This window comes from Molothrus aeneus, chromosome Z (assembly GCF_037042795.1).
Source record: "Molothrus aeneus isolate 106 chromosome Z, BPBGC_Maene_1.0, whole genome shotgun sequence".
Taxonomy (NCBI): Eukaryota; Metazoa; Chordata; class Aves; order Passeriformes; family Icteridae; genus Molothrus; species Molothrus aeneus.
Window position 1 is genome coordinate 14,712,487 of NC_089680.1, and position 21,263 is coordinate 14,733,749.

Consider the following 21,263-nt stretch of genomic DNA (forward strand, 5'->3'; position numbering starts at 1 on the left):
AACAGGTTCAGGCATTAGTCACAAAGTGTAAGTATCTGTTGTTAACTACAATTTAACAGACTGATCACAGAGACAAACACCTACTTTATGCAGGTGCAAAGACTTTTTGGAGCAAAGTCTTAGACTCTCCTTAATCACAGATGTACACAATATAAATCTTCACTGGGAGCAGTGTCAGAAGCAACAGGATACAATAAACTGGATGATGAAATAAGGGAAAAGGCTTGGGTATGCATGCTGGCATTCTCCATATTCTCCACGTTCTTCAGTATATGACTAAATGAGCTTGGTGCCAAAAACACGTTTTAGAATCACAGAATCATTTAGGTTGGAAGAGATCCTTCAGATCATTGAGTCCAACTGTTAACCTAACACTACAAAGTTCACCACTATACCAGATCCTTTAAATGCCATGCACCCTTTATTATCAGAAAAGTAATAAAGAATATCTGTTCAATATGGGAAGCCTGCCTTAGTAATTAAACCACATCAAGTCTTCAAAACAACTTAGAAGACTTTAGAAAATCCATAACATGGTAATGTTATCTTCTTTCCTCATCACCTCCAATTTGCATCAACTTTGTTGTTTATCACCATTACAATATACTTTATTAACTTTTAAACTGCTTTAATTCAAAGTAAATTAATGTACCACCAAAACACTGAAAGACTGTGAAATGCTTCTGCAGTTCCCCACTGCCGAGACATTTTGTGTGCTCTGGAAATAGAGACTGCTTCACAGATCTGCACAGTCCCTGGTTGGGGGGGGGGGGTTCTGTGTTTAGTTAAATACAATTTAACAGTATGCTTTTCCTTAGGCAAGTTCCATCTTGCAAGCAAACATATTTCATAGGGCAAGTATTATACCAACATACATGGCTCAACATTAAAATAATAAAACTCTTCAATCAGAAAAATGAAGAAACTGCTTCTTCAAAATCTGAAATCACATCTCTGTTTTGCTCATGAGAACAAAGTTTACAGGCATAAGTTGCACATAAAGGGTTTATTTTAAATGTTTTAAGGATAGAGTTACATCATAATTATAAAAATTACTTACAGAATTAAGTAACAATTTAAAGTGTTTATACTTCTAAATGCAGAGAACAGGGAACTGTCTACATTGTTCAAAATAAAATAAAAATAAAGAAACCAAGCTCTAAAGATGAATTAATTACCTAATTTAAAAATGTGAACACGAAGACCTCTGAACTATACACATACCAAGAACCATCCAAATTGCACTAATGATGTAAAATACAAAAAGCACAGCATTTTCAAGGAACCAGAAACTGTTTTTACCATAATTCTTTTCCCTGATGCAACTAGACAATTCTCTCTGAAGACAAAGCCCCTATGTTTAAACAATGGATTTAAAGAATGCTTCTACCTATTCCAACAAAAAGGGTTTTCCCCATCTCTACTCCAACATAGTTTAGGGTTTGGCACTCAAAAGAAAGAAGAAGAATGTAGTGTTCTGCTATTCAACTGAAATTTTATTTTTTTCTTCAACAGAATACATGGTCCCTTCAAATGCTGTATGACACATACAACTGGAAAATTACCTTCCGTTGGCACTATGCTCGTCTCACCGGTGCATTTAATCCTACTAACAACCATTAAAACAGCACAATAAGCAAATTCACAAAAAACTGAACACAAAATAAAAACAGAACAAAACAAAAACCTAAACATTTTAACATGCAACTTTAGTTTGTTACATTGAATGTTCTAACCCTCTAAGCATGCAAAAAAGGATGGTCTGCATTTAAGTTGGTTTTTTTTTCCCTTTTAAGTTTTACATGGCAGCCTGACATCACACACACACACACACACAATATACAACAATACTACAGCAGGTAAATGTGAAAGGTGAATAACTTTTTATACAAAGATCCATGGCTTGTGCCATCACAAGCCCTATGTGATTTTGGAAAGTAATGTTGAACCCCTATAACAAGGAACCAACATTTAGTTACCAGGGTAACGCAAGCACTGCATGCAGATCTGAAACATGAGCCTAAAACAAAGCCCAAAGCAGATGGGCAGGGAGTGGAATTAGTCTCAAGCCTGAAAACTGTGGTTTAAGCTATCAAAAAAAAAACCAACCAAACCCAAAAAAACAAAATAAAACAAAATATCCCCAAAGAAACCCCAAGTGAAAATATCCACACAACAGACAAACGGGGACATCCAAAAATGACAGTGAAATTTACAGTTTGTAGATTATACTCTAATTGTCAGAATACATAGTGTATTCAATAGGCTTGCAGAAAACCCACAAATGCAAGCCTAATGCTAGAAGTGTTCCAGTAGACCTAAACCTCAGATATTCCAAACAAACCTCTTATTCCTCAGATATATAGCCCCAAGCTCAGTGTGCTAGGTAATCCATGTATCTTGTGTGTAACTAATACACTCACTCATTCCTGTGCCACAAATGTCGACTTGGGCTCACGGAGCCAGGCTCAGCTTTGAGATTTACATGCAGGACTCTTAAGAGTCAATAGAAAACACAACAGATCTGCAGGATGAAAACACTGTGTTGCAAATCTGCTCACTTTGTTCAAACACAAGAAACAATTTACGACTCAGCTACTTACTGCATAAGGACTGCATCACAAGCTATTCACTGAAAGACAATAGCCTGCCTTTGGTTGCCCATGATGAAATACTGGACATAATGCAATATAGTAGCAATGGACAAAGAATTAAGGTATCATATTTATATGGAGAGTATTTATTACCATTCAACAGTGTAATGAGGCACAAGACTTAAGGCTAAAATATGAAATCAGGCAAAAAAAATGGACAGAAAGGGGCTTAAACCACTGAGTCTTCAATATCAGGAATACCCACAACAGAGGTCATCTGCACCTCTGTCCTCTGATTAACAGCTCCTGCATTCTTCCACTAATGGCACACAGCTGGATATCAGGGTATTTGTTCCTTCCATCAACAGTGTTAACTGTCTTCACGTTCTGTACTTCTGTGAAGCAGTTCTTGAAACTTGCAGAGCTCTGCCTTACTGTAACATGACAACCTTGTTGCTGTGCTGCATTGTTGTTCCAATTCCATTGTTTTTAAAAGCTGCCACACTTAAGGAAACCCTAATTTTCATTTACAACTATCTTGCAAGATTATAACCATGAAAAGGTTTTGCAGTTGTGGGCTGCTATTTACATCCACAATCTAATGCAGATGACTGAACCACTGAGACTGCCTTATAGCTTCCATGAGATAGTACACCACTGGCATGCAGAACTCTAGTGTTCATAGAATGAAATTAATGTTAACAGCATACCTCAAAGCAAGTACAATGTACACCACAAAAGGCAACAACAGGTTTAAACTGTAGATTTTTCCAGACACTCCTTAAGTGGAAAAGCCAGAAAAAGAATAAACCGGGAAGATGCCTTCTTGAACCAAAATTATTAAAAGCAAACCAAACAAAGGAATGCAACAGACTGAGCAGAAGGCAACAAATGCTTCTCTTTCTCTAAAGTTACATCTTCACTGTAAAAGGACAACCCCTCCCACTCCCCTGGTGTGAGATTGTATTTACCATGTAAAATATTAACTACTGTTAAGCTTCTAAGTCCACACACAGACATTCAGGTTGCTAGGTTTTGATTTTAAATGAGAGACTACTGATGCCAATGCGTAGTCTAAAGTCTTCTGAAGTAGCATACATACTGTTAGAGTTGTGGCACCAAGCACTTGGGTTTTGCTAAGAAGTGTGTATAACAAACAAAGAAAGAAGTACGACATTTAGGATTGAAGGCAGCCTTGTTGCATGTATTTTACTGGTTCCTACAACTTGTAAATATGGGCCATTAACCTGCATATTCTAATTAAGTGGTTATACAGATTAAATGTAATTTTATAGTTTAATGCCTTTTCACTGAAAGGTGCGTAATCCAAACACTTGATATCCTACTGCCCTGTGACTAGTAAAAAATGCACAAGCATTTCCACGCACTGCAAGTTCTTAAAAAGCTAAATTTGAAATAAAGTGTAGAAACACAGCAGATTGATGTTACTTGGGTTAGGCACTCCTTGATACTGCACAAACGGTTTAAACCTTTCAAAAAAGTCACCTCTGTCCCAACCCTGAAGACAAGGACTGCCAGTATCCAAGAAATTAAATTTAATGTTACAAAAGAAGGCGTATCAAAATATCAAACTACACTTGCATGTGGCAGTTGAACAAGTGAGTGCAAGATTGAAGAAAAAGTCAAAATCTATGAAAAAATTTAGATTAATGATTACAACACTAGATCAACTTTACACAGCTTGAATTTGCAGCTGTTCTTTGCTTTTAACTCCCTCCTGCCCAAACATACTGACTTCCTTCAAGAAAAGGAGTTCTCTTACACAAAATGTGTCATGTTTGTATTACTCAGAACAAAACAGTTTTGCTGGCAGAGATTGTGGGTTCGCAGGGACATTTAAGCTTTCGTTAAACTGGAAAGCAGTCAAGTCTTTGTGTCTATAAATTTTACATTTAATAGTTCCACAAATTTGGCAAAAGTTCATGATGATGTCTAGGATGTCTTCACCAAATCGTAGACATAAATATGGAAATCATCATCAAACTTGATGAAATAGACAGATGGTTTGGCTTCAACTTGATGAATGACCATTCCAGTCCTTTTCGAGCCATCTTCTTTGGCATATTCCACTTGTTTGCCTACCAGGCTGTCCACAACTTCACCTGGTTCCCGTTCTGCAGGAGGTGAATCATCTGTAACATAAACCCAGCAGGCTTTAGTAGACATTTTAATAAAATTCTGCACTATGAAAGACAACTGCACAGTCATCTTTAAAACTCATACAAAACAATTAGAATTTGTAAACAGATTACTTAATTTCATTCAGACAAGCATTTAACATGCCATGCTTGTAGAAAGTAGTCGCAGAAAAAGTTTTTAAGCAATGATATCTTCAGTTTTATTAAAACAAAAAAAGCACTTTGGTAAGAGAAGTAAAACTTTGACAGGAGGGTGTATCCACAAGTTGTAGAAAATGGCTGTAGATAGCTGAATTTAAGCTATGAGCAGAAAAAGGCATTGGACCTACTTAGCAGAAAGGTACCCTAATTTAATTTCCCTCTTCCCACACACATTATTCAAAGGTTCAATACGTGCATTTAACTACAACAGAAGCATCTCTTCCGAAATGGTACTAGGTGTCAACTCCTTATTAAAAGGGACTTTTGACTCCATGTTTGAGTAATTTTGGTAAAGTCTGACTGTATTATTTTCCTCTCTGGCAAAACCTAACCAGACAATCCCTATGCTAAATCTGGATTATGAAAGGTGTGATTTGTAACATGCCAAGTGACTGGATATAAGCCAATTACAGAAAATGATAAAGGGTAAAAAGTACTGTATGGAGAACTGAAAGCTAACCACATCTTCTTTCTCAACTCCTCTTCTTGGATTCCTAATTCAGATAAACTTGTAGTTTGTATTCTACAGGAAAATTTTCTAAAGCAATTGCAATATCTGATGTGGCTTTTATTCTGGAAATCATAAGCTTTAAAATTAATAACTTAGCTACAAGTTTGTATTAAGAATCCCTTACAGACTCTACCAACTTTATTTTGAGTTTTGAGAGCTGTGAAAAAACTCTCAAAGGAGAAAAAAAAAAACCAACAGGGAATGAATAGACTGGCTTGCATTTGCACTTTGAAAGTCTTGCAAACAGAAGGTTTTTGTTTTTCAGTTCCTCTATAAATGCATTGTCACGCATAGTTATTATTCTCTTAGTATGAGTTTTATATTTCTTGGCAAAGATGCAAGTTCAACTCCTACATTTTCACTTAGAAGTGTAGGCCAAGTTTTAGTATCAGATCCAGCAATATATTTTCCCCTCACAAAAAGAAAAAAGGTTAAGCAAATTACCTATTATTTGGTCTCCTCACATGTGCAGAACCTATATTTGATAAGGGACAGTACCCTAGAAATATTATTTATAACATTATGGCAAGTTCCACCAAATTTATAGAAGTATTTTCAGATATTCTAAAATCTGATTTTGAATAATACTACTCCAAAATACTAACATCCAATTGTTGAGTCAAGGACATGATTCAAAATATCTGGAAAGCATTCACATTCAGGAAAGGAAGCAAATACTTAGAAGTGTTTAGAAAATCAGTAAGCAATAATCTTTTGGCAAGCACAGAGGGTAAAGTGCACTAAAACCAATTAAGATTTAAATGGAAAGAAAGCATATAAGCTTTCCCTACTCTCAAGGTGGAAGAAAGCAAAGCAGACTTAAAAATACATTCCTAGTCCGTTTTGATGGTTAATACAAAGAACAAGTTATTTTAACATTCAAATCTGAAAGAGTTTGCTTTATTTCTTTAAGAAGAGGAAGGTCACTTTTCTCAATTAACATTTGTGGTGCTTTCTTTAAAGCATCAGAGATGTTGCTTTTTGCTCAGGCCAGAGGAGAGGGTCATCTAAACACAGATCATTAACACAGAGATTATGCAAATAAGTGCCACTTTTTTATTCTGCCAGTAAATCATTACCAGTAATGCACCTGAAAGAAGATGATCTCAAACTCAACAAATTACTAATTGGATAACTGTAGTGGTTGGCTACATAGTGCTTTGCATATGTGTTAGTTACAATAATTTTCTTTAAATCCCAGATGGCTTCTATCAGAAAGGGCTTTGTAACACAGGAGAAGTAAACCCAAAGTATTCTTTATAATCTCTTTCTTTGAACTGACTATCTAAATCTCTAGAATAATACTGATTCTGTGAAAAGCCTCCTGAACTTATGGAAGTCCTGAAGAAGACTACTTCCCAAATGACAGGAAAGACACTAAAAGGAAATCTTTTCTTATTAGTGTTACAAAATGTGAGAGAAAATCAAATTTCAAAAAATAAGTACTTCTTTCTCACAAGCAACTACTGGAAGACTTCTGGCTTGTAAATTTCCACTAAAAAAGAAAGCATATAAGCACTAAAAAACCAAAATGTGAAGTCTTTCACGGTAGCACACCCATATTTTCAGCAGAATTAAGATTAATTATGAAAAGGTATTACCCTGCATATGTCACTGCTACGAAAAGTTAATATTTCAGCAGTTAACACAGATGTTCTTTCTTGTACCACCATATTTGTTAGCTGTGATACTTTGAAAAAAAATTAAATGGAACATCAAATATGATGGTTTGTCAGCTGTCTTGACCATAAATAAACCACAGCTAAATGTTTAACACAAAAAGCTGTCAAAAGAAAAGAGTAATTGGCCTACTTACTTGAATCAGGCATAATGCGAAGGTCACCTTCTTTATAATCATCTAAGAGCTGGTACATGTACAAGACGGGATCTTTCTCGTAGGTAATATAAAACCACGTGTTCATAATAGGAGCTCGAGCCAAAACCATCCCCCTCCATTCATCTTTTGAGCCATCCTCTGTCTCAAACATATGTTCCACAGCTTTACCAATCATTGTGTCTGCCAGGTGGGCATCACTAATTCGAGACGAAGCTGAAACGACAGCATTTCAGAAATTTATTCAAAATGTGTCTTTGTAAAAATAATCTTTATGTTGATTAATGCACAAATCTTATTGGCAGTTAGTAAATTCACACACAAAACAAACAGTGTCCATTCCAGAGAGTTTAGTGCTGCAGAACTAAGAACTTCAGAATGTTGTTAAAAAATTATGAATTATTGTACTCCCTGTGATTAAACAATCACAATGTAAGCTAACAGGAGATAATCAAGCAGCAAAGACTCTGTACTTTAACTAGACACTGGGCAGGGAGAGGCAGAAACAAAAAGCCTATCTCAAGGCAGTTCTATGATGGTATTAATTCAACTTTGGGGATGGTTCCTCGTAATGCCATCCTACAGATTGTAACCAATTCCTTTGCAGCTAGAAGAGGCAAGAGGCCTTTTCTATTTACAAACTAGGGTTTACTTGAGTAGATATCAAAGTTGGTGGATTGAAAAACCTGCAGTTTAACAATCCAAATGCTAATTCTGAAAAACAAAAAGCATTATTACTCATCAGGTTAATTCACTTAGAAAATGTCTTCCAGCCATTATTGTAAGTACATGGTGGTTGTACAAGAAAAAATGTAACCTTATTACTGTTAGACACACAAAATAGACAACACAGTCTAGATGGCTTAGAGTTGGAATTTTAACAGAAATATCAATGTTAATCTGAAAACTACAGAACGTACTGCATACTACTTTAAAGACAGAAGACAGCAACTGCACTCACTAGCATCATCAAAATTTGTTGGAATAGAAAAAAAATCAAAGCACTTAGATTACCTGCTATGAGACAAAAATGAAATTTAGCAGTAACATTTAAGTGGTCATGGGTTATCCTGGGGGAAGTCTGCAGGGATTAGTAGAAAACATTTGGTGATACATGTCAGCCAATATGTGTATTTATTTAGGAGAAAAAACCCAAACACTTACCAACTCTGTCTGGAAGAACTTCAAGTGCTGAAACTCTTTCATCTTTGTGAAGTTCTAGTCCATACACACAATCAAATCCATCATACTTTATGAGATAGAGCGAGGGATTTACAGGAACTTGATCAAGAACTGTGCCCTTCCATTGTGTTACAGGTCCACTTCCTTCTTTCCATCCGTGCTGTATCCTGCAGCCTACAATGTTTCTTCGTGGCTGAGAGATAGGTTTGCTTGGTCCCACATTGTTTCTATGCTTTCTGTACACAGATACAAACATTAATATTAAACAGGTACATACATAATCTGCCTCAGAAAATAGCTGTATGCTTTTACATGACAATATATTTATAGCTTAGCACACCTTATTCAAATTAGGTCATAAAGCTTATCAAACTTTATTGGAAAAAAGAAAAACATACTTAGAAGTAGTGACACATTTTTGACATGCTGTATAAGTTCAGTTTCCTAGCAGTAAATTCTATATGTAGTTTGCTTAAGCCAAAATAACAAATCCTATCCCTTGGATATGAATGTCACTGAATGTCAAAAGTGAAACTCACCTGATCAAATCTCAAAACACAAGGTTACCTGGTAACTGTAGTAGTAACCTGTAGTTACTACTACAACTTTACTACCTTTTTACTCTCTGCAGAACAGTAAACAACTCCTTTCCAGAAGGAAGAAGTCAGTGCAAGCATTATGTGGCTGACTGAAATTCTTTCAAAATGCTTGTTTTCCCTAAAACAGACCTATTTTCACCTGAAGAAAATTTTGGCTCCTTCATTTACAGGTAATTTTGATTCCATGTAGTTTTAAAGACACATGACAGCAACAACACTTCCATATTTAATATGGAAAATTAAAAACTGCATGTAATGTAAATGGCCAGAGAGGGGATACTCCTTTATGTGGAAAACAGATCAAGTAACTTTTTTGTCCTTCTGATATTTTCATGGAATTGGCATGAAAATTCCCTCTGGTAAGTAACAGTTGCTATTCTGATGAACTGTAATGTAAGCTATTTGACAGTTCCAAATCACTGAAAGTGTTATACAAGTTTTGTTTTATCCAGCTATCAAAAACACAATGTTGAACACAAATGGAAAAAACTAAGGGGCATTATGACAATATACAAAATTCTCCTGGATATCAACTAGTTGTAAAACAAATTTTTGAGCTACTGATTGTAGTACACATCATTTCAATGGCAGTAATATGTACACACAACTAGCTTAAAAGTAACATCTAAAAGATGATCAGTTGCAGAAGGCAATATTGTTCCTTAGATTAGAGATAGTGATCAAAGAAAAAGGTCTCCAGATATGATTAATGCTCTCATAGAAGTCCCTATATGATCCAAAAAATACAGATAACAATCATACCACTGAAATCCTGGAAACAATATTTCAGAATAATACACTCACAATATGATATTGGAATGTTTAATGCTGTATCACAACTGTAATCATAACTAGATAAAAACAAGATACACAATTAACTTCAGTACTTATCCCACCTCCAGACGTTAATTCACCATGAAGGTCTTAGCAAGGGTATTTTCAAATTTGACTTTTGTTATCATTTGAGGTTTCCAAAGATCAGGCTGCAGTTTTGCATTCCTAACTTTGATTAACACAGATAACTGGAACAGGTTTGAGTTCCTATAAAGAAAAACTCTCCCACAAAGCTGGATCTAATTTTATGCAAAAACTAGAATGTATTTTCAGATTCTAGCTCTACTCAAGTATATATATGTGTTTTTAATTGTAGTAAGTGTCAGTAATAGCTTACTATTACAGAATAAGTTCAGAGATCAGGTTCTCAGTACAAAATTGAGCTTGTTTTGTCTTCAATTCATTTAATTAGTGCTAATGGAACACTGCTTCATTCTGAAGGGAATAAAAACTACTAGAAATAAAAAAAGTTTAAACTGACATTGCTTTGTCTAATTTAAGCAGTTTATGTTGCTCATCATTTCATCTTTGAAAAAAATTATAATGCTATTGATATTCAACCTCACAGTCAACTTTACTTTCTGCCTACAAAGCATAATCCACTTTAATATTTAATTTGGAACAATAAGGTAGAAAGCTTTACACTCATTCTAAAAAAAGATGGAAGAAGATAACATAACTGAGTTCAAACAGGTTTAAAATGCCTCATAGAACAAAGATTATTAGGAATTTAATTACAAATCAAGTACCAGCTACATGTACTTGTAGTTCAAATTTTTGTTTGAAGGTTGCATAACTGAACAGCTGCTCACTTCTCATTTGAAGCGGTTCATACTATAACAAATTAGATACTCAAACTAGTAAATTATCAAGGAAAACCTACTTCTTGTATCTGAACATGGTAAGAAAGCAAACAAAAGTTTTTAACTATTAGTAAGTAAGTTATGAATGTACTTCCATGTAAGACAACCAAGTAACCAAATCTCCTTTCCTCAACAGCGTGTCATTTTTGTAATAAATCAAGTTACTCAGATAACCTTCTATGATGTTCTATCCAGAACGTCCAACACAATTTTTCCTTCTCTTTCATTAAAACAGTATTTAAAATTTCCACAGACATTTGCTCTTGAATATTTGAAAACAATTAGACATGTAAGAAATGAAGCCAGGATAAACAGAAAATAGCAAGTCCTGGACGTAGTTCTTGACACATCAGACATATCATCATTGTAAACGGCCCTTCGATTCCCAAAAGTTCCTGATCCTCTTCTTTATCTTGCAGGCTGTATGCTGTTAAATAAAAACCTAATGCGAAAAAGTTTCATTATCAGAACCAGATATTTTGGAAATGTTCTAAAGACAACACAGCCAGAAGGAAATCTGCTCAGATGTTAAAGCTGTGTTTATATGGTCCTTACTCAAACTTTAATTTGGCTACTGCTGTCTGGGAAACCAACATATTTCAGAACTTCAGAGGACTGCTAGCAGAAAAATCAGCTATTACCAGAGAGTTGTGCTTAAAACACAAACTAGCATTTATAAGAATAGGAATGGCAATGCCCAGTAACCTACAAAGTTACTCATTTAAGTTTCGTTGATTGTTTTTTATCCTTATCATGTCATCTCAGAAAAACACCAAAAGAAAAAAAACAAAAACAGAAGGATGAAAGAAAATGACATCTCTCAGATATGCAAAACATGCACAACTGTGAAAAACTGGAATGAAAATGATAAAACATTATAGAAGCAGTACAGTAGCAGTGGTCAGTATGCCTTCAAATCTCTCATGGTACAAAACAAGTTACAGAAAACAGGATACAAAACTTAATACAACTGTGATCTTATTAATGTCTATGACTAATAACATAATGGTGATCTGAGAATTGTTATTAACTACTTTTCGGAATATTCAGACTATGAGGCATGTTAATTAACACAGAAGTTTTGAAGTATATTCTGTATACTCCCTCAAAAGCAAAAAAAATCATTAAGTTGTGAATTTCAGCTCTAGATGCTGCAGAAGCCAAGAGCACGTTACATTAAAGTAGTATCAAAATTTCAAAATGTTTAAGTTCACTTGGAATAAATTGCAATTATAACCTACACCTCCGAGTCTCTGAATTGCTGACTACAAGAAGAGCCTATGAAGAAAGGATTGTTTCATACCTGTGCTAGATCTTGCACTATCCTTATACACTAAGCATGGAAAGAATGACATTTGTGAGTTTATTGATTGATCTGATGCCAGTGAGGTCAGCTTCATATTGGCAGAGATCACCACTACTCAGTGACAGAGCGCTTGGAAGAACTGTCCTAAAACCACTGGAATCATCTCCAAAAGGCTCAACGGTTGTGGGTCCCTCTTTCCTTTAAAGAAAAGGGTATTGTCTGACAAATAGTTAACTACTATTTAAGGAGTTCAGAAGGCTCATCCACACTGCTCATTCTATCACAGCCTCACTTACATGAGTCATGCCTTGCTCCTTCCTCTGCCATAAACCTTCTGAAACAAACCTTTAAAATCTCAATGGCCTTTGAGTACTAGTAGGCTTCCTTTTCTTTTTCCTTAAATGAGGACATAACTATATAAATAGCTAAATCAGTGACAAAGTACATTACTAACTCACAGTCGATCATGTTGGCTCAGAGTAGTGTCAGCATACAGTATTACATCATATTCATATCCTACTCATTTATGGTAAACTATAAACAATGTTCCACTACTACACCTCATTCTCAAGCAGCACACAAGAAGTCACCTTGGCTTGGTACAAAAAAACCTTAACTAAGTAATAAAAAATTGAACTAGGCTAAGTTAACATAAAACTAAGCTGGATGCTTAAGTTAAATACCTCAAAATTATGTCTCTTAAGATCAAAACTTCTTATGTCCCACAAAAGCTTTTATACTAATAAATTTACAGCCTGTTTAGTTATTTAAATAAGTGTATATTAACACAACAATAAAGACAAATCTAGCCACCCTCAAGTACAAAAGGCAACCCACCTCTGATAGTCTTCCCATCATACACTCCTTTCTCTGAGCGGTTGAAAGAGAACAAGAGAAATTAAAGTTTAACCAACTCTACCTGCCCTAGACAAAAAAAAGTTTCTCTTTGCCTTCTATGAAGATAGACAAGAATGGATAATGATGAGCTGGTGGAAGGCACCAGAGTAGTTTAACATCAAGTGTTGTCTCTGGGAAACAGTTAACACTGTTAATAGTGATAAACTAGATTAATTGTGGAAAATACACCTGCCAAACAAATTGCTTGTGATTGATACACACTATATGACTTTACACTTACAAACAGCTGGTAACATTTCAAGTTTCCAACTTACCCGGCTTAGATTTCTCTCACCAGATACAGCCAGATATGGTATCTTGCTGCATGACACTAAGACCAATTATATCCAGAAGGTTACCTCTACTTTCACACAGCTACTCACCAGTGTTCAGCTGCTACTATTTAAAATGTCGAAGATGGAAAAATACATGCCATGAAAGTGTAGCAAAAGCAGGTATCCTTCCTTCACATACTAATACCAACTTCCTTACAGAAGTATTTCAGTACATTTTTTATTTTTAAAAAACGAAAATCTTTTCCAACACTACAGTTATAGTGCTATCTATGATTAGATATATCTGAGATTCCTTCCCAACTGGGTTCTTAGTAAGGATGCTTTGCAGTTTTTTTTTGATCTTGTGACTGCACGAACTCTGTGCCAGAGAACAGACATCCTACAGTAGACATGGCTAAGCTAGGCTTGAAAATCCTTCTCTACAGATTCCAGAAGAATTTCGAAATTGTATTAAAAAAATATAATATTAACAGTCAAAACAACATTTAAAACTTTATCTGTGGGGCTTTCTTTACCCTACTATCCTCCTGAAAGGATTAAAAGTCTGACTCTACACACATACACAGACTGAATATTATTCCACAGTTTTCAAAAACAGAGTGGAACAATCACATATATTTCTAGAACAGTACTTCCAGTTACTGAGAGCTATTCTTTAGTAAATACATTAACGACTTACTTGTGGGATGTTCTTTTCTTCATCATGCTGGCAGACACTCCTGCATGACCTACAATATAAAAGATGTTGGAATTACTGAAAAATAATTTAAGAACTTACACAAAAGCCATCATACTGAATGTCAAAATGTAAAGAATCCAAACACCTCATGTTATGACTGATCAGTGAAAAGGCTCTAGAGAGGAAAAGGCTCTAAAGAGGTAGACATTGGCTACTTGCACATGAAGCTGGGGTGGACTGAACTTTGCTGGATGCCAGGTACCCACCAAAGCTGCTCTATCTCTTCTCTCAGCTGGACAAGGGAGAGAAAATACAACCAAATGTTCCTGGGTCAAGAGAGGGTCAGAGAGGCATCACGCACCATTCACCATCAGTGGCAAACCAGGCTTGACTTGGGGAATATTAATTTATTACCAAGCAAGTCAGAGTAAGACAATGAGAAATACAGCTAAATCTTAAAAATACGTTCCTCGCAGCTCTCCCTTCTTCCTGGGCCTAACTTCACCCCCAATTTTTTTCTACCTCCTCTCTCCCTGGTAGCACAAGTGGACAGGGAACGAAGGTGCAGTCAGTTAATCACATGTTGCCTCTGCTGCTTCTTTCGTTCTCCTCAGGGTTAGGGTTAGTTCTCCCTCCTCAGGGGAAGGACTCATCTTACTTTTTCCCCACTGAAGTGTGGGGCCCCTCCCACAGGAGACAGTTCTCCAAACTTCTCCAATATGAATCCATCTCAGGGGCTACAGTTCTTGGCAAACAGCTCCAGCATGGATCTCTTCCACAGTGTGCCATCCTTCTGGAACAGGCTGCTCTGCAGTGAGCCCCCCCCCAGGGTCACAAGACCTGCTCCAGCATGGGCTCTTCTCTCATGGGGCCACAGATCCAGCCAGGAAACCTGCCCCAGTGCAGACTTCCTGCAGGCTCAGACTCCTTCATCCACCCACCCCAGTGTAGGGTCCTCCATGCACTGCAGGGGCACAGCTGCTTCACCATGATTTTCACCACTGTCTGCACTGGACCCTCTGCTCCAGGGCCTGAAGCACCTCCTCCCTCTCTTTCTGCAGTGACCTTGGAGTCTGCAGGGCTGCTACGCTTACGCTCCTCTCCCGTAACTGCTATGGGGCAGAATCTTTCCCCTGTTCTTAAATACAATGCCCAGTGGCACTACCCACCCCAAACAGTCCCCTCATGGCATTAATTTTCACAAATAGCAGCTGCCTGGAAATCTGCAATCACTGACAGGCTCAGATTTGGCCATTGGCAGATCCTTACGCTCCTCTCCCGTAACTGCTATGGGGCAGAATCTTTCCCCTGTTCTTAAATACAATGCCCAGTGGCACTACCCACCCCAAACAGTCCCCTCATGGCATTAATTTTCACAAATAGCAGCTGCCTGGAAATCTGCAATCACTGACAGGCTCAGATTTGGCCATTGGCAGATCCATCTTGGAGCCGGCTGGCACTGGCTTTCTTGGACACAGGAGAAGCTTCTACCTACTTCTCACAGAAGTCACCCTTGCACCCCCCTGGCACCTTGCCATGCAAACCCAACAGAGAAGCTCAGTTAACGAGTGACAGCAACTATTAAAATGGAAGTTGAACTAAACACAACAGAGACAGTAGTTGCAATGGTGAATCAGCAACAATAGTGAATCACCAGGCTGTTTTAAGCTTCCATCCTTGAGTTAGTAAAAGGAGATGCCAATACACATCATCCTGAGTTAGCAAGACCAGCACTACCTACGCCTAACAGAGCACATAAAAAACTAAAAATAAATAAATTTTTACTGAGAGAAGAGCACTGCACTCAATCCAGTGATAACTTGGGATGAATATGAAAAATGGAAACCTTTTAATAAGATGAAATGAGGAAAGCAGAAATCAGGCTTCTGCTGGAAGAGAGCTGCTTATGAGCAGCCGTGAAGAATTCAGCAGAGGAAATATGCAAGATCAAAATGACAGAAAAACACGTTCAAAAGAACACTGTACATTAAAGGTAATGTGCACAGGTAGAAAAATCAAAATTAGTGATTAGAATGAAAACTGCAGCCTCAGATCACAGTCAAAGGCCACCTGCACAGGGATCATTTACTGGGGTTGACTGAAACAGCCCTTGTTAAAGTGATGGCTGATGGTCACTACATGGCCAGAAGATAACTGACCTTGATCCTGATTCTCCCTGTCTTCCTCACTATACTGCCTTTGAATAGTATGGAGTTAAAATTTCTTCACAGCAGCTTGTTTTGGGCTGTTTTGGATTTTTTGCTTCTTGGTTGCGATATCTAAAACAATCTGTTCACAGTGCTGGACTGAACCATGTATAACTCTAATGGCTCATATTTATGTACAAACATGCCTAGAATTTTAACTAGGAATGCTTGAATTAACATTTGCAGAGAAGTGCTTTAATTTCTCTATAGGCTTAAACAAACCAATTCTTTTAAATTTTACACTATGTGCATGTTCCAAGCATATCTAGAATTACATACATATTGAAGAGAATCACACAGGAGTCAAGCAGTGACAGTACCAATAATCTTTAAAGTCTTCATAAGTATTTTATTATTCTAATTTTTGTATGCAAAATTTAAGAGGGCATACACAAAGTTACAGAAATGGCAGAATTAATATAATTAATTAATAATTAAAATAATCTTATGTTTAGTATATTCAAGCTTGCATCAAATAGTCAGGAATCTGCATTTCCTACAGTAATGATATCTGAAATGTTCCTCATTTTTAAAAATTAGGCCTTGTCTGTCAATTACTGCAGTAAAGATCCTTCTTGCAATTTTTGACTGTTACAAAGCCAAATAATTAAATTGAGTATTTGTAAGAACTTAGCTGGAAAGACAAAAAAAAAATCACAAAAAGTTTGATTAGAAACCTGTAAGGCTTTAGGACTTTATTACAACCTGTAAAAAACTTTCTAAGCATAATTTCAGTTACCTCTCTGTACATGAGGCTGTGTTCTATGATATGTAATATAAATTTTTAAAAATTATTAAAAATATGGTGATGTTTTATTTTAAAAGAAGTAATTTCTTCAAATCCAAGAACTGTTCTTACAAGACGGAAAAACTTCATCAACAGAAGATGAACATAGGTACTTAACATTTTACATTTCCAGCTAATGAGAGAAAAGTAAGATTTTGGCTAAAGTAGCTCAAGTAAAAACCCAGCAAAACAACAGAATGGTGCAGCACAAGAATTTGCTTTCTGTCCACCTCTCAAGGACTCTGTAACCTGTAAGAAGGGAGGTATGAAGGTTTTATCTTTCAAAGTCAAGAACTGAAAAACACTAGATTGACACAGAAGGAAGATTTACTCCAACATTTGCAGTAAGTACAGAAGAGAAGTTATGTTGACCTCCGGGAACGGGATTTTGCTGTTTCCTAAGTTTTCACTTTGGGATCTTCAAATTTTGTTAAGATTCAACTTGTTCACTGATGTGATGAGCTCTATACCAAAGGCAACATAGACAACTAAGTACTACTCATCATCTTAAGTCAGTCTCTTAAGAGAGCTCCCTGTTTAATACATGAAGTGATGGCATTTGGATGTTTAATAAATATATCAATAGCAAGTATTTGAAGATCCTAGGTTAAACACACTCTTGTACTAACCAGACGCCAATTTGCCACAATTTGCCCTCTTAATTTGCACAGTCTGAATTCAGATAGGTCTCATAGAGATGTAAACTCCTTTTAAGGATATATCGGGTTATACTATTGAATTGCTTGGCTACCATAGTGGGTCTAATGCTGGCCAAATGCCAGTCCACCCACTAGAATTACTTACTCATTTTCTGCTGTGAGATAAGGATTAGAAGGAGAGCAAAGCAGGCTCAAACTTCAAAAGGTATAAAGAAAACTTTATTAACACAATTAAAAGAAAAATAGAAAGAAATCAGAATAAACCTTCAGAACAGCTCACCTCTCACCACACCCTCTTTTCTTTTCCACTGGGAAAGTAAAGAGACAGAGTAAAGAGACAAAGCCTGGGACTTTCAGTCAGTTTACCACCTCTAAAATAGTCTTTCTTCACTTCTCTCAGGGAGAGGAGTCCCTCTTGCCATGCCATGGAGACTTTTCCACAAGAAACAGTCCCCTCATGGCTTTAATTTTCACAAATAGCAGCTGGAAATCTGCAATCATTAAGTCCTTCCCATGTTTTGGTAGTTTTTTCCATAACTATCACCATAGGTGAGTCATTTCAGCTTATTGGGGTACAATTTTAAGGATGAGTTGTTCTAGTATAGAAACAAAAGTTCTCTTCTTTTATCTCTGGAAACAGAGGTTTTCTTCTTCCATCTCTGGGGAAAGGTTTCTCATCTGTCTCATCTCTCTCTGTTCAAGCTACTTCAACATCTGCTTGCTTCAACACTGGTGCCTCTGCTCAATGTGGCTAGAACACTACATCCCGCCAGCGCATTCCATGAGTTACAGGGGGGGAAAAAAGTCTGATGTATCAATTATATCTTCACCATAGCCATACAAGAGAATTTCAGCCCAAGACTAAGGCATCTCCTCATTCTACTTCCATCTCCTCCTTTACTGACCTTGGTGTCTCTATGTTGTTTTCTCTATGTGTCTTCACCCTTTCCTTCTCTCTCACTTGAGAGAGGATTGATGACTGCAAGTTTCATCGGTACACTAAAAATGTTAATATCTTGCCCGGGCTGTGGACAGCCATATGATCTTTGCTGGGCAGTGGCCACTCTGGTTGCAGGCCAGGCTGGCCGGGCTGTGTGGCAGAGCAGGGCTGGACTGGCCTGGCCACACCACACAGCAGAGTGAGGCCTTGCCTGGCTAGCATCCAGTAACCTGATGAAAGGCTAGAAGCAAGAGAGCTTTTCCCAGGATTTGTTCATTTTTAAACACGTTTTCCACAGAGGCATTTTCAGCTCTTTTAAGTGGTTTAACAGGTTGTCGATATTCAAACTAGCCAACTGATTGGTTTTGTCAGGTCCAAAGGAAGCTGCCAAGGTCCTTACAGGGAATCACTTCCATAGCTCATGGATTTTTTTCTTAACTAAAACCTAAACTATGTTAAAACATAACAGCTACACAATTGTAGAAATTGCAACAAGAGTTTCTCTGTCCTCTACAGCAGCTCTGGACATGGGGAGAGGACAGCACAGAATCATAGGTTTAACATATTCTAGTCAGAAGGTCAAAATCAGAACTATCTGCCTCCTGAATTCGTCTTGGTCCACAAGAATGGAGCAGGTGGACAACATGACCCAGCCATGGGCACTCCCAGACCAGAGAGCCAAACATGTCCTGGGCTGCATCCAAAGCAGTGTGGGCAGCAGGGCCAGGGAGGGGACTCAGCCCCTCTGTTCTGGTAAGACCCCAACTGGAACCCTGCATCCAGGGGTCCTAGCACTGAACAGGCCTGCTGGAATCAGGTCACAGAAGGCCACAAATATCACTGTAGGGCTGGAGCACCTGCTGTATGAACAAACGTGAGAGTTGGGATTGTTTGGCCTGGAGAAGAGAAGGCTCTGAAGAGACCTTATTGCAGCCTTCTAGTACGTGAAGGGGGCCTATAAGAAATATATGGACAGACTTTTTAGAAGGGCCTGTTGCAACAGGACACAAGGTAATGATTTTAAAATGGAGAAGATTAGCTATAAGAAGTTTTTGTACATTGAATGTGGTGAAATACTAGCACAGGTTGCTCAGAGTTGGTGGTTGCCCCATCCCTGGAAGTGTCCAAGTCTTCACTGCAACTTCAGTAGCCTTGTGTCCATTCATTGGTTCAGAGAGCACAGTGAAGCACTTTATTAAGTTCTAGCAAATTAATTGTGACTTTAAAAGGATTATGAATAAATTTTCTGTCTTCTGAAGCATGATTTCAAATTTGGGGCATAGTAATGACTGGGGATATTCTATTTAAAAAAAATGACCTTTAAAAGGTTCCTTTCATATAAAACTATTTTATATTTTTTTATGACTAAGAGCATGGAAACATATTTTTTGTAACAGAAATTGACCACAAACTCCAGCTTCCAGACAAAAGCAACAGAATTAAAAATTCAATTGTCATATGGTGTTTTGTCATACTTGTGTTTTCTGAGGCTCATTAATTCAACCCCTTCCATTAAACCCTTAAAATTCAACAGCAAAACTAGAAATCATGTTTCTGAACTTTACTCCAGACAAAGATAAAGAAATAGGGTATGACAAGACTAAAAAAATAACTGTTCAGGATGTTGGCTTCAAGGGAAATATACACATCATTTCAGCTGGGGCTATAGGAGAATAAGAAGAAGGATAGGAGAAAGTTACTGGCAATGTTTTGTTATTGTGACATGAGTTGGTACCCTCCATGCAATCCATGAAAATCAGACAGGCTCTCCAGAAAACAGCAACCATATTTTACTTCTCTGAATATCTCCTATGTTTACAACAGGCAGCAAAACCTAGATGTTTTAAAGTTGTATTCCAGAATCATCAGTGTGAACAGCAGTAATTCCACTCTGTATCTGGAGACTATTTCAGAATTACTTTCAGGGACCTAAGAAACACTTCAGTGTGCTGACTCACACCTGGTATTGCTCAACCTCAACTTATGAGTTTGAAGAAGGGAGGTCTTTTAATTGAAGTAGGTCAGAAGTACAGACATAAGCCAAATTCTAACTCTGCACAAAAGATTTCACTGCAATTCTAAGCAATTCACATCCAAGTTCTCTTTTCTTAGCTAATAAAGACAATACTGAAACAATTTACACTTGATTTACAAGTGAAAAAGCTACAAATGCTCATATATGATTCAATTATTATATGCCCATATATGTGTTAAAAGTTTTCTTTACTAAGAGAGTACTTTTTTGTTTTCAAAACATCTAGTAAAGGCTTTACAATTGTTCCTGACCATCATGCATGTTATGATTTGTGGTGAGGAAGCAATCACCAACAAGTAGTCCAAATGAAATGTAATTTATTAACTGACAGAGCAAGTGATAATAGGCAAATTACAGCACTGGGTGCAGCCGGGCAGTCTCTGCTCCACCAAGGGCTCACACACACCCGGCGGTTCAGGCCTCTCTTTTATCTATCGTGGTGGCGTAGTTTCCGGTGTTTTCTGCGTCTGCGCCAGTAGTTGCTAGGGGTCTTTTTCTGCCTTTTGGTGGTTGTTTGGAGGAAGGCTCCTGTCCTCTCTCTCTCAGAGTTTTGATGACCCGGCAATAGCCTTTACCATATATAGGTGTGTGGCTGCATGTAGTTACATACTGCATATTCAGCTTTTCAACATATTAGCTTGTGACATATTGCAGTTTAAGCCTTATAACATTTTGCAACA

General features: G+C 37.2%; 1 protein-coding gene across 3 annotated transcripts in view; it reads right to left on the reverse strand.

Annotated features, from left to right (window-relative positions):
• Positions 1-987: 987 nt before the first annotated feature.
• SPIN1 (spindlin 1) overlaps positions 988-21,263 on the reverse strand; it is a 63,154-nt gene continuing 42,878 nt past the window's right edge. For all 3 annotated transcript variants that reach the window (XM_066568784.1, XM_066568783.1, XM_066568782.1), the window contains exons 3-6: positions 13,956-14,004; positions 8,464-8,717; positions 7,282-7,515; positions 988-4,747 (exon numbers count right to left, since the gene is read on the reverse strand). In XM_066568784.1, coding sequence (XP_066424881.1) covers positions 4,548-4,747; positions 7,282-7,515; positions 8,464-8,717; positions 13,956-14,004 — 737 coding nt within the window. In that variant the 3' untranslated portion in view covers positions 988-4,547. The remainder of the gene's footprint in view (positions 4,748-7,281; positions 7,516-8,463; positions 8,718-13,955; positions 14,005-21,263) is intronic.